This window comes from Anastrepha obliqua, chromosome 1 (genome assembly GCF_027943255.1).
Source record: "Anastrepha obliqua isolate idAnaObli1 chromosome 1, idAnaObli1_1.0, whole genome shotgun sequence".
Lineage (NCBI taxonomy): Eukaryota > Metazoa > Arthropoda > Insecta > Diptera > Tephritidae > Anastrepha > Anastrepha obliqua.
The window spans coordinates 154,482,349-154,499,440 of record NC_072892.1 but is presented as its reverse complement, the minus strand read 5'-3'; the positions used below and the strand labels follow the sequence as shown (position 1 = coordinate 154,499,440).

Genomic DNA, 17,092 nt, shown 5'->3' with positions numbered 1-17,092 from the left:
TATATAAAAACTTTAACATTTTTTCTCTATTTCCCCAGATACAACACTGATCAAGGAGCTATGGACCAGCAATTCTGTCTACGCTGGAACAATCATCCGACAAATCTAACTGGTGTGCTAACATCGTTGCTGCAACGGGAGGCACTCTGCGATGTGACGCTGGCATGCGACGGTGAAACAGTCAAGGTAATTTAACATAAATTTGATTTAAGTAAAATACATACATTTGCCTACTCACAAACACACTCACACACACTAATAATCATTGCATATGAATAGGCGCATCAAACAATTCTATCAGCATGCAGCCCCTATTTCGAAACAATTTTCCTGCAAAACCGCCATCCACATCCCATCATCTATTTGAAAGATGTCAGATACTCAGAAATGCGCTCCCTGCTCGACTTCATGTACAAAGGCGAAGTCAACGTCGGACAGAGTTCGCTGCCGATGTTCCTCAAAACAGCCGAGAGTCTACAGGTAAGCAAAATATTTTACATATTTTCTAAAAATATATATCACTAACACTCATCCACCACTAAACTTTTTCAGGTTCGTGGTCTCACGGACAACAACAACCTCAATTATCGTACGGAGCATCGCGACTCGCCCATATCCTCGCCCACCGGCCGCACACCCTACAGTAGTGGCGGTCTCGGCGGCATCGGCGAATGTGAGACACGCGAACGTGATCAACAGCTACGTGGTCGTGCCACCGAACGCGATCTACGCGATGATTTGCATGCACATCGCAGCAGCAGTCTTCCGGACCGAAATGCCGCCGCAGCTGCTACTGCCAGTGTGGGTAGTGTGAGTGCCAGTTTACAATCCGCCGCAGTAGCTTTGGGTTTAGGCGAACGCTCACCGATTACAGCGGCCGCAATGGCTGCTGCAGTGGCGGCTGTGGCTACACGTAGCGCCAGCGCTGATGCGCTAGGCGGTTCGACGAATACAGGCTGCACCGGTAGCGGTAGTACCGTTGGTGGTGGAGTGTTAAATAGTCGCAATAGTGATGCGAATAGTGAGCGTGGTGGCGGTGGTGGTGGTGCGGGAAATGGAGGCAGCAGTGGAGGGCGCAGCAGCAGCATTGGTCGCGATCGCGCCGACAGTCGTGATGAACTCATGCAGCTAGACTATAGTAACAAGGATAACAGAGATCGTGATAGAGAGTTGTCCACCACGCCGGTGGATCATATAGGTAGTAATAAGCGAAGACGTAAGAACTCATCCAACTGTGATAATTCGTTGACCTCGACACATAACGCAAATGTACAGGACAGGCACTATACTCAGGATTCTCAGGTGAGTTGGTTGAGCAATAGCTTCTTTCTTTCGAACATTTGAGTGCTTTAGGGTCTGTATTTGATTAATTTTTACAATCAACTCGATAATTTTAAAAATAGGCAAGGTGAAATAGTTAATAGGCAGGTATCTTTTCTTTATGTCCTCTTTGTGGCTAAGCGAAATGAAATGATCCTAAGGGAAATTCAAAATCATGTGCATAGGACTCCTAAATGTATGCTTTATTATTGCTACCGAATTAAAGGAAGTTGTTAAGCTAAGCAGCGGGTTAAGAATAAGATTTTAATACAAGCATGAAGGTAAAGGCGAATATTTAGATGAAGAAAAGGATAAAGCAAAGATGAAAATAAAAATAATAAAGATACCTAAAGATAGAGACAAAAGTGAAGGTAAATTTAAATACTCAACAAAGGTGAAGGTGAATATTCAGATAAGGAAAAGAGTAAAAATGAAGTTATGGATACAGGTAAGGATAAAGATAAAGATAAAGATAAATATAAAGATAAATATAAAGATAAAGATAAATATAAAGATAAAGATAAATAAAAAAGATAAATATAAAGATAAAGATAAAGGTAAATATAAAAATAAAGATAAAGATAAAGATAAAGATAAGGATAAGGATAAGTGTGTGGATAGAGATGAGCCCAATGAGATAAGGGTAAAAAACAGAATAGAAACAGAGGCAAAGATTGTATAGAGAGAGGAATATAGATAAAGATAAGAAGGAAGAGACAAAACTGAAATTTCACCCTTAACGACCGAGAGCTTTATTTTTGTAATACTCGCCCATAAGACGACGGTAGATTAGGTGAAATTCTAAAACGTTTATAAGGATGAAAACTTAAACTAAACATTTAAACTGATTTATTTAGATATGAATTCAATATATTATATTTACCTGATTTGTAATTTTATATGATCAACAAACTAGTGATGTACAAAGTTGCAATATTTGTTAAAGAAAACAACAGCGATGATAAATAAATTAAATGAAAACTGAATTCTTTTCATGTCCCCATAGCGGGGCCTTTCGACCGTTAAGGGTTAATAAAAACAGCTAATAACAATTCCCATTTGTTATTGATCGAATTTCCAATCACAACCGCTACTTGTAAGTTAGAAATGACTGAATTTAGTCAACAAATAAGAGCGTCTTAAACATTTCCAACCTTTGCAAATACCAAATTAGTGCAAATATTTCGTAAAATTACGCGCTAGAAAGATTTTCAATACTGATGTCCTTGACCGACCCACTTATCATCGTCTTTCTACAACAAACAAAAGAATACGAGCTAGAAGGAGTCTCAATTCCAAACTCATGCCCTTGATCGATCCACAAATGCCTCTTATCATTTTTTAGTCGTCTAGTCCCTTCTTTCTACAAATCTGCCCTAGTAACAAAATAAACAAAAGGCTTCTTGCTTAATATTTCCTTCCAGAGTTGCAATAATATTCTGGGGCACATTAGGAATGCACATTCCCTTTTTTTTAAGATTTTAGTAACTTCAACTTTGGGGACCGATGCCATAAAACTATGCATATAATTCTGAGCAACTAATTGGGGTCATATTGAGGTCATATTTCTCTTCTCACATGACTCTTTGACCACCTAAGCGATTTCGGCCTACTTAATAAAAATATCAAACCAATTTTTCTTTCGCGGGCAAACCATTTTTCTAAATTATTTTTATGCAATACTGGCGAAAAAAAAAATTAAATAAAGAAAATAATTAATTAAAAAATAGCTTCATATGAAATTAATTTATCTTTCGCGGACAAAACAATTTTTTTTTTTGGTATTTTTTATGCAATACTGGCCAAAAATTAAAAAAAAATTTTAATTAAAAAATGGAAAAAAAGAAATGTCCAACTAATTTATCTTTCGCGGGCAACAAATTTTTTTAGCTAGTTTTTATGCAATACTGGGCTAAAAAAAGTTAAAAAATTATCTTAAAATAAAAAAATATATATTTAATTAAATAATTAAACTTAAATATTTTTTTTCTTTCTAATTAAATCAATTTATATTTTTTTACTTCCGCCACTTTATTTTGGCAAAATTTTTATTATCCCTCCTTTTAGTTACTGTTCGATAAATATTTTCACTTCGAAACCACGAAAATATAATCACCCTTCACAATTTTCAGGCATCCTCACGCAGCAATTTCAAATCGAGTCCCGTGCCAAAAACCGGCAGCACGTCCGAATCGGAGGACGCGATCATCACAGGTGTTGGCGATCGACGCGATTCACCACTTTCCGCCAGTCAATTGAGCAGCAGTGGTGGCGTTCTGGGTGGCGTGGGTAGCGGCAGTGTTAGTGCGATTCCCAGTAGTATTGGTCTCAGTCAAGCGCTTAGTATTAAACAAGAATTAATTGAAGCACAACAACAACACCAACAGCAGCAACAGCTGCAACAACAACAACGTGAGACCCATGTACCTTTGCCAACTGAATACTTGCCGGTAAGTGATGAAATTTAGTTAAAAAAAAATTTTAGAATTTTCAATAGACTCAAAGGATAAAAAAGAGAGACAGTGTTATTTTCTTGTGTTCTGTGTTATAAGTGTTAAGTTAAGTGTTTATAAACATGTTGATTTCCGGAGTATTTGGAAAAAGCAGATATTCTTAGAGTCAGTATTTTCCAGGTTATTTAAGGGCGGGTTAGAGATCGTAAAGGCTCGACATACACTCTATTTAGACAAAAATCGAACTTTTTACAAATAGAAAAAGTCAGAGTATATTTTGTGACAAATTTTCTTTATTGATCGAAATTATGCACATATGTATATACAAGGTGGCACAAAATTAATCATCCTATCAGAAGATTTATAATTTTGGCAAATGACGTCGTGCGTTATATTTGTGGACTTGTGGGCTAGACAGCTCCAGTATACAAACAGACAAGCAATGGAGGGCGTAAAGGTTAGTACCAACTTCACAGCCACGAAATTTCGCCAGCAACATGCATTTGGCTTGCCGTGAGATGTTGCTAGCAACATTGATTGTCAAATGAGAAGAAACGTCAAATTTATGAGTGTCGTCGCCCCAGAAGCAATTGGCAAGTTTTGGAAAGAAAAGTATTTTTAAAGAAAAAAAATTAAGAAGATTTGACACAAAAAAATATAAAGAAAATTTGTTTAAACTCTTTGGGAAGACGACTCGCTTAAAAATGCCATTTCTTTGGAGTATTTGAACTCAGGCACTTCACTCGCAAACGGACTGTCGGTTTTCGCTCCATTTTAAATGCCATATGCATTTTGTATAGGTGTGAAAAAATGTTGCTGGCACGTTGCGGGGTGTTTTCACGGCATGAACTGAATACCCCTTTTTCGTGAGATACATACGAAATTTCAAGCAAATTTTACGACAATGTAATTGGTATCGATTTTGGCAGCCATTTCACGTAGAACGCGCTTGATGGTCAAAATAAAGATTCCCATCATTCAATTTTTTTTTTGTTTTTATTTATTGAAAACTTTTTTCAAAATGAAGTTTGGCGCTTTATTGGCGCTAAACCCGTTTAAGCGATTTTTTCTGAGTCTAACAAAGTTGAAAGCACCAAGTGAAGACGAGTCTTTCTTCATCTGATCTTTCCAACGCAGAAGCGGTCTTTCTCTTCCTCTGCTACGACCAGCTGGTACCGCATCGAATACTTTCAGAGCCGGAGCGTTTGTATCCATTCGAACGACATGACCCAGCCAACGATACTCGCCGCCACCAACGTGTCCAAAAATCTTGCGCAGAATCTTTCTCTCACACTTCAAGGGACGCTTGATCGAATGTTGTCATCGTGAGACTTATAAAGTGTTCGTTTTGTTCGTCTACTCAATTGCCTACTTAGTCCAAAGCAGTATTTGTTGGCTATAGAAATTCTTCGTTGGATTTCAAGGCTGACATTGTTATCGGTGTTAATGCTGCTTCCTAAGTAAACGAAGTTTTTACAACCTCGAATGCGCCGACTGTTTGTTTGATGACAGGAGGTACTTCGTTTTGTCCTCGTTCACCACCAAGCCCATTCGCTTCATTATCAGCGGCATACGGCAGCAAGTGTACGTTCTTATAAAAAATTGTGCCTGAGCAGTCGATCTTTTCCAGCATCAGGTTAAAGAATCCCATGGTAATCGGCAAAAACAAATTTGTGTAATTAATTTTGAGCCACCTTGTATGTATTCGTTAGATCTATCAACATGTTTATAAACATTTTTTCTGGTCTTTATGTACATACATGCATATATACACAGTGTTTAAATTAGCATATTTCTTTATACATATACATACAAATAGGCAGTATTTAGGTCTTAGGTCCAATTTTGATTTACATAAGTACAAACATATTCGTAAGCACTATCGATTGTTAAGGTTTTTTCTTTGGACCGGTACGATGGTTCCAATTCCGGTATATACTACATATGTACGTACATACTTGTATTAGAAAATCGAAATTCTCTTTTATTGTTTAAATATTAAGCGCTGAGCCCCAAAATTCATATGTGCAGGCAAAAATAAAATAAAATAAAAAACATGTAAAAAAATATAATTTAATGGTGTTCAACAAAAAATTAAATAAAAAGAAAATGTTTCAAACTACGCCTAAAGATGCTGTGTGTGTGGCAACATTATGCAGCGCAGCTTAAGAAAATGTGGAAAATCCCCCAAATTTGTAAAGATGAAGGTTTTGTTTTGTCGCTTTATTAAAAAAAACTACAGCAAATAAAAAAGCAAAACGAAAATGCAATTTACTGTTTATTTGATTATTTAATAGAAATATAAACGCTAACCCTTTTAGATACTTGCAATGCAACATAGATATGCATCGGCCGAGAAAAAGAAAAAATCTGAACAACTTTGCTTTGGTAAATGCCGCACTCACTTATCTGCTAACCGTCTAACTTGTCCACCTGCCTAATATGCTCCCCTCCTACTCCTTTCGTACATACATATTTATATGTTTCATTGTCTACTCTCAAAGCATTGATTTGTTTGGTTTCTTACACTGAAAAACTAAAACACCCACATACTACCTTCCCCTCCACGCAACACACTTAAATACAAATATAAACACAAAATCCTTCCACTTTCCCAATGCTCACCACTTTTCTTAAGTTGTTCTTGTTGCTTTTATTTTTTTTTTACATTTTTTGTTTGTTTCCTTTTATCTTTAATTTTCTCGAAACTTATTTCGACACCACAACTACCACTCGGCTATATCGAACACGAAATACTCTCGAAATCGAAAAAAAACGCAAAATCTTTGCGACTTTTGCGCATTCGCAACAGAATAAACGCACGCCAAAGTACGGCAAGTCACCTGAGCGCCAGCGTCGTGTGTCTTCGTCATCGTCGTCAGCGTCAGCGTCTAAAGTGACACCGGCACAACAGCAACTGCAGCAGGCCTGCCAACAATTTGAGTTCCTACAGCAGCAAGGTCAGCGTGAACAACAACAAAATCTGCTGCTGCAGCAGGCCGTCAAAGCGCAGCTAAAGAATCTGCAGCAACACCAACAACAACCACAGCGCGAAAAATTACAGCAAAACCAAAAACAGCGACGCGAAGAGAGTTGGTATGCATCGCAAAACCAAACACAACTCTCCTCCCAGCCTACACACCGACTCAGTGCCGATCTCGAGCTCGCACAGACCACCGCCACAGCGACTGCGACCATTCAGCGACTACTGCAGCAGCAACAACAATATCTACTCTCTGCTACCGAAAACTTCCAACGCCCGCTAACGCCTGCAGACGCGAACACCGCCAAATACAATGCATACGACATCATCTCAACCACTAAGCAATTTAGTGCTGCAACCGTTAGCGCACAAGCTGGCAGCAGTGGCAACACCACAAGCGGAGGTACTTTGCGCAAAAGTGGTCGCTTTCGTTCCAATTGGCTATTTCAATTTGAATGGCTGCAATACGATGAGATCGCCAATACAATGTTTTGCAAATTCTGCCGGAAATGGTCAAATGATATACCGGATATACGCACCTCTTTTGTGGAAGGCAACTCCAACTTTCGGCTGGAGATTGTCAATCATCACAATAAATGTAAATCGCATCGTTTGTGCTATGAACGCGAACTGCTGGAGGTGGATAAATTGCAGCCGAGCAGCAAAGACGATGGTGGTGGTTCGGAGAGTGCAAGAGTTGCTCAGAGTGGTGGTAAACGCAGTAGCATGGCAATGGATAACGAACTTGGCGCCATTTTACGTGAGACAATGACAAAACGCAACAACACACCTGAAGTGATCACTATCAATGTGGGAGAGGATAGCGCGTGAGTGAGCATCACTGGTGGATGCTTACAGAAATTATACGCGCGATAGCAGAATTGCGAAATTCGCGCTTACCCAAGAGAAGGCGGGCCTAAAATAAAAGAAACAGAAAAACTACTTTATAAGATCTCTAACTGCGTGGTTATTTTTGTATTAATAGTAATTTAAAATTATTCATTGATTTACGAAATTTGAAAAATTTTGTTCTCCTACTACTATTTTATAGTGATTCATTTGTTCCATATACATACATATGTGCATACCTAGCGAGCAAGCACAAAATAGTTGATAAGTTTGAAGCATTTTCTTTGTCAAGTTGAACACCGAAAGCAGACAGTTTATTTAAATAAATGAATAAAATGAAAAATAACAATTTGTGATAAATGTGACAGTAGGCATAAGTATACGAAAAATTACTTCAGGAACTAGTAAGGGGCCAAGTAAAAAGAATCATAAAATTACTATACGAAATTTATTTTATCATCCCGACATTTGTGAACTCACAAAGAGTTGTAAAAACATTTTTAACAAACTTGAAGCAAACATTTTGAACAAACTACAATTAACTTTAATCTGGCGTTGTTTTCGTCTCAGCAATTTTGACTGATGAAAAAGTTAGGTTAAGAAATTTTGCAGGTTCGCTTCAATAACGTGTAAATGACAAGGATGATTTGTGATGTTTTTTTTGTTTTGAGTGATAGCATTACGAAAAAAATATTCATACTAGGGTATTCAATAAGTTTTGCGGTTCGATAAGAAAAACACAATTTTATGGATTATTTATTCATTCAGTATAGTCTTCCTGAATATCAATACATTTGTTTGAACGAGATTTCAATTTAAGAAAAAGAAAAATTTTTCTTTTGCAAACTGGGGCTTTTTTCACGAATTTCTTCCTTCAACTGGTCTAAAAGGTTACAATAATATTGAGAATTTATTATTTTACCACTTTGCAAGTAATCCACAAAAAAAGTTTCCTTTCGCATCCCACCAAAAAAAAACTGATGCTAAAACCTTACTGGTCCATTTCTCACTATACTTTAGCCTCTTGTTTTGATTTAAGAGCATAGTGATGGACCCAAGTCTCTTCCATAGTGATAAATCGACACACCAAATCCATTTTATCCTTTCGAAAACGCTCTAAATGTTGCTGAGAAAGTCGCATTCGAAAATGTTTTTGTTCCATTGTTAGCGAATGCGGCACCCGGTATTCTAAAACTCAACACTTCAGTTAAAATATTGCTTACACTGCCCAATGAGATGATTAGTTCTTCTACTAAATCTCTTTCAGTCACTCCACGATTGAACAATATGTTATTTGCTCCATGATTTCTGGTGCTATTGCTGTTTTTGGACGTCATTGATGTGGATCGTCTTCAAGGCTTGTACGACCACGTTTAAATTCAGTAACCTATCTTTCTACTGTACTAATTGATGGCGAAAAGTCCGGATACACTTTCCACATTCGTTCACAAATTTTCTTTACTTTTAAACCTTCCAATAATAAAAATTCAATCACTGCACGATACATGATTTTTTCCATTGAGGAAAATACTTCGTTACTAAATGGCTTGTAAACAAAGAATGAATTGAAAGGTTGAAATGAAACTCCTCACAGGCTCATATGAAAAGTGTACCGCCATAACAAACAAAATTTAGGTTAGTAGCAACGCCATCTTTCGAACCGCAAAACTTATTGAACAACCTAGTACATAAATATATTAGAAAAAAAACCAAAATTCTACTGGTCTGTACGGTTACGGTTATGATTATGGCATTATGGAATCTCACCTCTAAACGATTATAATATTGGTTCGATCAGCCGATTTATGCGGTTATGGATATGGCACCTCTAATTTAATCTTAAAGCTGTGTTAAATTTTTGAAATATCAGGCGTTATCACCCTCAAGCAGCTGATTTTTGCATATAAACCCCAAATCATTTCTAAATGAGGTGTTCGCTGTTAATATAACATTCCCTGTTAAGCTAGCAGAGTTGAGCTAACTAAGCTGAGTTGATTTCTTTCTCACGGATAATTCATGAGTTTTGACACAACAAAAATGTCTAGAGAATTGGAGCATTTAAAAGCGATATTTAACTGTGCTTAATCATTAACATTAGCTGCAGTTGAGAATCATTGGAAATTCCAAAACCCTATCGATGATCGCTCTTTTGTTTGTACGCAACAAAAATTTATAGAGAATTGGAGCTCTTAAAAGCGATATTTAACTTCACTTAATCATTAACATTAGCTGCGGTTGAGACTCGTTGGAAATTTTAAAACACACAAAACCCTATCAATCATTGCTCTTTTGTTTGTTCGCCTATACATAGCTGTTATTCCACGGGCTGCGTCTATGAAAATGTTTGCATTTCTAAGTGAAGTTTTCGCTGTTAATATTAACATTTCCTGTTAGGCTAGCAGAGTTGAGTTAACTGAGCTGACTTGATTTTGACCTCAAGGATAGTTCACGCGTTTTGCTACAACAAACATTTATAGAGTATTAGAGCAATTAAATGCAATATTTGACTGTACTTAATCATAAGCAATAGCTGCAGTTGAGACTCAGTGGAAGATTATTAGAAGGAAGACTATTAAAGCAATATAATGATATTTTCTAAAAAAACAATTTAACTTAATTTAGCATAAAATACAATCTTAATAAATCGATTTCATTCACCGCCCAGCCCGGTGCTCTAAAGCTACATCCCGAGGAAATGTCTCAATTATTATCAACACATGGCCTGCAGCAAGATGGTCGAGAGGATCAGAATGATGGCAAGCAGCTACCATTGGATCAGTCGGACAACATTGATGGTGAGTACAAAAGTACCGATTTTGCTTATTTTCGTTTTTTGTTTTTGCTTTTCCACACTCTCTCTCTCTCTATCTCTCTCGTATAACTCTTATCTCTCGTATCAATCAGTTTGTATCGCTCTCGCTCATGCATATGAGCCACTACTGTACTATATATACATATATACATATATATATAGATACCAAACTCAACCACTTAGAAAGTTACTTTTTCCCCTTTAGAAAAAAATTTATTATTTTCCTTTTATATAACTGACATCTGACATAAATAACTACAGGCTTTTATAGTTTGCCAAAAATTATTTAAAAACAATTTTTTTTTTTAAATATTTAAACGGTTAACGTTCTATTGCAGTTAATAAACCATAAAAACAAATAGTGTATAAAATTTACCGTTAATGAATTTTGAATGTATTTGTAAAGCAAAAAGCGTTCTGTTTGTTAACTTCTTAATTTGTAGTAGTTACGTAATAATAGTAATTGGTTTTCCTAATTTTTCGTTGACCTTTCTTTTTGTTATTATTTAGTTGATAGTAAAAACTTTTTGGTTTTAGTTAGCATTTGATAATATACTACATATATATAATATTGGCATAAAGTTTGAACAAATTTTGTTGAATTACTAATTTTTCGCTAATAAAATTAACTAAAAACAGTGTCTCAAATACATAGATAATAATCGATAAACGAAAGTAGATGTGATACAAAAGAAAATAAAAAACTAGAATACAAGAAATGAATGCCATCGTCCTCACGGGACACGAAACATACTATATGTTAATATACAAAAATTTTAAACAAAAATAAAGCTGCGTAAGAATTAAATTTTTTTATCCATCAAAGAAATGTAGTGTACAACTATTTTTTTTTTTTGTTGCGTATACACAATTAACAAATAATATATTATTATTTCGTGCTTCTGTACCCATTTTGTATATCACTCGTCCAATTGTAAGCAAATTTTTAAGAATTCAAGAATGGATGTGCATAAAATGAGATGCCAGCGATTTAATATAATATTAAGCTCTCATAAAACAAAAAATAAAAAAATTAGAAACCAAAAAACAAAAAAACGCAATTTGCTCTTTGTAGTCGTTGCAAATCCCTCCGACGAGTTGCTGCTTATCAACACATTCTTGCTGATTCACATTCTAATCGGCGTTTCATTAATCTTTTACTACTTTCCTTTTTTACGCCCCCCATGTACCCTTTTCCTTTGTTCTACCCCATATGCATACATACTTATTCCTTACATGCATACGCACATATTTACTTACATAAAAAAAAGCGGGCGCGCGTGGTCTACATATCTCCAGCTTCCTTTTGTTCGGTGAAAATTTTCTATAAAATTTACTACCTATTACTTTGTACAGGATGTGAAGAGTACTTAATTAATATATATGTATTTTTTTCTACTTTTCTAATAATTAACTACATAAACTAAAAGCTAAGAAATAATTTTTAAATGACTACAATGCTATTTATATATATGTAATTATATTATTTAGCGAACTTTTAGTACTTTCCTGCCTTTTTAGTTTTTTTTACTTTTGCATGTAATCCTTTTTCATTTGTTAGCCGAAAGTAGTATTTTAAATGAGGAGCGAAATGCCTATACAAACCTTGATCGCATAGATTGAGAAAACTATATTAATTAAAACAAAACTAAAAAATAAAACTTTTTAATTTTTAAATTAAAAAAAAAAAAATTTTAATATAAAAAAATTATATAATTTAAAAAAACTTTTTTTTTTAATTAATAAAATTTTAATTTCGACAAATGCCAAATACGTTAACGTTATGCCCAACACATTTAAGACGCTAACGCCACCAAACGAGCAGTACATATATTTTGTCTTCAATAATTGCCCACCAAGTGATGATGACTGCTGAAGAATACCTTCGCGACTTTTCTAAATGTTTTTTTTTTTATTTTTATATTTTAAATTCCCTTTGAAAAGTAGTAACTCAACAAATATAACAGCAAGTGAGTAGTAACGTAACTGAGTATACGAGGGCTGCGGCCAACAACAGACCGTTAACCGGCTCTCAGAGATTTTGCAGGAATCACTTGATTGGCCGACGTAACTAAAGCTATGCCAGCGGTTTGTATACGAAAAAACTGAAATTGTGTTGGTGATATACGAAAAAATATCAAAACAATCACCGCTCATATTGCTTTGTTATCGTCTAGGCACATTGATTGTGCGAGTGTGTGAATACGTGTGAAATGAGCGGTCAGTTTTGTTCGTCAAGAGAGGACTTTACACTACTCAATTGCCTACTAGTACAAAGTAGCACTTGTTGGTAAGATTCTCCCAAGGTGGATTTAATAAGGTGACAGCATTCACCCAGCTGAATTTTTCGCCGTAGGGATGGCTTACGTCAAAATGATATGCTTTGTTTGTATGTATTGGTATGTTTACATTCGTATGTTTACATTTGCTTGCTGATTTTGACATGATGCTTGCACCAAACGCAACAACAAATACATGTAGGGTTTTACTTATATGTGATTGCTATCACCTGTAATAAATTCGCCTTGGATTCTCCGTTGAATTTCAAGACTGGCATTTCTATCGGTGTTAATGCTGGTTCCTAGATAAGCAGAGTCTCTTAGAACCTCGAAATCATAACGTGTGTGCCGATAAGCTGTTTGTTTGATGACAGGCGGCACTCCGTTTTATCCTCGTACTCATTGATAAGGTCCAATCAGTTGGTTGATGGTGAGTTTCAGCCTTTCGCACAATACCCTCGCTAGGTCCTTATAGGCAAAATTTAGAAGACTAATCCCGCGTTAATTGGCACAGGTTGCAGGTTCACCCTTCTTATGAATTTGGCAGAGCGCACTTAAATTCCCATCGGCAGGCATGCTTAAACCGAAGTTACTCTAATAATTTTTAGTTCAGATGACCAAACTTGGCAATTTGTCATACTTTAATGACCAAACCTTGTAATTTATCATCCTTGAGTATCCGTGTATCATTAGAGTTTTTCAAGCATTGATTACTTGCTCAAATTTTATCGAAAAAAACGTCCTCGGCCGTGCTTTTACTGAAATGTGTGAGGGGCATCTTGGGTTTTTTCGAAAAAAAAAAACATTTTTTCTATTTGTCCCAATTTTCGAAATATTTCATCTCGAAGCAAATGGGATCGAACTTAAAATATTCGGAGTAACAATCGAAACGGAAAGCCATTCATGGAGTTTATTATTAACTGCTTATGATTTTACTTGTTTGTAATTTTCAATGGGCTCCATGCGCCACAAACTTGACATAAGTACGCATATGAGTGTTTTTTCCTCAAATGAATACTTCTAAATATTCTCAGATGCGGTCGTAAGTTAGCAGCTCTATAAAATTTAAAAACTGATCTTGATCTCTAAGCTTGAATTTTGCCGGTCACGCTTCCATTAGACAAACTGTATGTTGGTAGCACGGAGAAAGAGCTAGCGGCGAGTCTTACTTAACTTAACTTTGTTGTTGCTTTCCCATGCAATTTTGTCGTCAAGCGAGCAGAGCCCAAACATAGCGAGTAGAGAAGTGGCGAATCTAAGGCGCCTTCAGTTGTTTTCAAACTTTTGCTTATTTTGCGTGCTATTGTGAATTTGCGTTTCCGAAACATGGATATGACGTATCACATTAAGTGCAGCTGATTTACTTTATTTTTTAATGCGCGTGCAAGATGCGCACTAAAAAATAGTCGAAAAATAATGAATTAAAAAAAAATTGGGAAAATATTTGTCATTAATCAGCGGTGCACTCTACTAGGGGCAAAAAATTAATCACGCAAAATTTATCATTCAATTTTGTTTTTGTGCAACTTTTTTACTAAATAAAAAAAAATTATTTAGAATACAGAAAAAATTTTTTTTTGACCTTTAGGAGCTCCATTGCTTGTCTGTTTGTGAATACTGGAGCTGTGTAGTTCACAAGTGTCAAATATGATTGATATCGTACATATCATTTGCAAAAGTTACGAATCTTCCGTTAGAGTGATTAATTTTGCGGCACCTTGTACATACATACCCTATAATCTGAAAGTACCGGGAATGTTTAAATAAAACAAAAAATAGTTAAATTTCAGACAAATTTATTTTATCTCCTGCAAATTTCGCATTAAAAATATGTGTTTTAAAGCGAAACTTGAACCCGAAGGACCCTGTGTAAACGAACATGATATTCGATCATTTCGTCTCTTCGCTTTAATATTAAATACTTTTTTACATTCCCAGTAAATGCCAATTTTGCTGAAGCGTGTACCTTGAATGTGTTGGGTATATCTTTAACGGCAAAACGATCGTTTTAATTAATTTTTTGTTTCTCTAATTTCTTCCCAAACTTATATAAGACAATTAATATAACTAAATCTGCTGCATAGTTTTTTGCCTAGAAATACACACAAAAAAATATATTATATTTAAATTTAAACAATTCAACACCTCTCCAACTGAAGATTTTAATTTGAAACGGACGTTTTGTTATACGAGTACCTACTTGCATACACACACACACACACACATCTAGAACGTAACGAGCAATAAACCAGTTACCTTCATTTATTAGTTCTCAATTATTTGCCTAGCATTTACTAAGTAGAAACTTATTTACATGACTTTCTTTTGGTTAAGAATAATTTCCGGCTGCTTCAAATGAGAGAGCCAAGCAGTATGCGATGAGCGTAGTTTATATTGAATGCATTTGCTGCATACAGAGAGCAATGTTTAGTAGAACGCATGATTGTTTGCATGTCCCGCCTTTCGCTGCTACACTCTACGCACTCAATGCATTTTAGTTCAATTGATTTGGTATATTTTTTTATTTTTATTTTTATGTGCTTGCAATACATTTCATAGCAGCACATTTTTCTTTTATACTTCGCTAATACATAAATAGTTATGTTTGAATTTCAACCTTTGGATCGATGTGTAAAGCAATTTCCAAATTTTTTCTTAATATTTTTATTCAATTTGAGCCTTGTTTATTTTTTATTATTATTTTTTTATTTTTTTTAAATTCATAATTCATTTTGTTTTTATAATTTTTATTATTAATTTCCGTCATATTTTTGTTACCCTACCAAAAGTATTTCCACTTTGTAAAAAAAAAATGGGTTTGAAATATTTTGAAATACATATAACCCTACTTACTACTGGTTTTAAGCAAAGCGTTTGAAAATGCACAATGGAGTGTGCCTCTGTTTATCATAATCGTTAACACCAATATTAACAAATTAATACGAAGAAGCAAGAAATATTACGCGTATTTAACTCTGATGTCAAATATTTATATTTTCATTATACAGGATGATCCATTAAGCGTGCGGAAGTGGAACATATTAATTTTTTTTTTGTAGCTGAATTATGCCCATGAACAGTCCTAAATTTAATTAGCGGGTTTCTCTTCTTCTTGATTGGCGCGCTAACCGCTTATGCAATTTTGGCCGAAATTTTTGGGGATGTTTTTTTTTTGGTTTATAATTAGACATTTACAAAATGGCTCGCCTCACAAATTCATAATTCACCCAATCAATTGAAATAATTTGTCTAATCAGCAAAAAATTCATTAAAAAGCATAGCCGAAACAAAACAAAAACATAACAGCCGAATTAAATTCCAAGCGCTTAAAGGACCACCCTGTAAATATTTCTAAATTTGAAAATACTTTACAAAATTTAGTGAACTACAATACTCATATACAAGGTGGCGCAAAATTAATCAAACAGTTTGTTTTTGTATAACTTTTTTCCTAAAAAACAAGAACTATTATTTTGAGTAATAGAAATCCTTATTTTAAACTTTACGCGCGCCATTGATGATCTGTTTGTAGACTGCAGCTGTCCGGTTTCCTTAGTGTCAAATACGTTTGACATAAGACGCCATTTGCAAAAATTACAGATCTTCCGATAGGATGATTAATTTTGCGCCACCTTGGTCTAGTATTTAAAAATTCCGTTAAATTCGAACAAATGCTTTCGAAAATCTTATTTTACAGTGTGAAAAAAAAAACAATTAGGTGGTTCACAAGGTGTCGTAAGCGTCGTATTCTCTTATGCCGTAAACTTTTTAAAGATTAAATAAATGCTTAGCGGACTTGAAACCACGTTCAAATACTTTTTAACCGTGTCGAAATGTATAACACAACTTGTATGCTACCTTGTGAACCACCTTAATATATTTTTAGTAATTCACAGTTTGTGAAATACAACAATACGACACTTACGACATCTTTGTGAATACCCCAAATGTGATGGCAATCACTAAGCATATTTTAATATTTATTCATCATTTAATTAACCGCCTATCGTAAGAAATTATTACATATTATTGTGGTTGTTGTTTATACACCAGCAAAATACTTGCCCCGCACAACTTGTCATTCCGGTAAGGTAGGCCCGACTGCCTCGAGCACATCTTCACGTTCGCTTAATGATGAAAATTAAATCAATGAACCAATTATTTCTCGAGCTGATAATACTAGGTGGCTTTTAGTTTAGTTGTGAATTTGGAATAAGATAAGAAGAGAAGCCTACGCGAACATTTCTACCATACAACGAAAATGTTGCACCTAAAAGCTATTTTTCCACCGTTACTCGGAGCCAGGACAAACAGGCGAACGGTTTGTAGGAAAACATAACAAGCAATTTTGTGAAGGAGATAAGTTCGGCCTAAACAACAGTCAAGGATATATGCG

At 35.2% G+C, this 17,092-nt stretch overlaps 1 protein-coding gene across 4 annotated transcripts in view; it reads left to right on the top strand.

Annotated features, from left to right (window-relative positions):
- The window catches only part of LOC129236928 (sex determination protein fruitless), a 139,242-nt gene that overhangs the window by 76,532 nt on the left and 45,618 nt on the right, over positions 1-17,092 (top strand). For 3 of the 4 annotated variants that reach the window (XM_054871499.1, XM_054871428.1, XM_054871269.1), the window contains exons 3-7: positions 39-186; positions 280-480; positions 553-1,302; positions 3,453-3,770; positions 10,271-10,400. In XM_054871499.1, coding sequence (XP_054727474.1) covers positions 61-186; positions 280-480; positions 553-1,302; positions 3,453-3,770; positions 10,271-10,400 — 1,525 coding nt within the window. In that variant the 5' untranslated portion in view covers positions 39-60. Of the gene's footprint in view, positions 1-38; positions 187-279; positions 481-552; positions 1,303-3,452; positions 3,771-6,585; positions 7,911-10,270; positions 10,401-17,092 lie in introns of those variants that run through there. The other variant, XM_054871346.1, reaches the window with a different exon arrangement.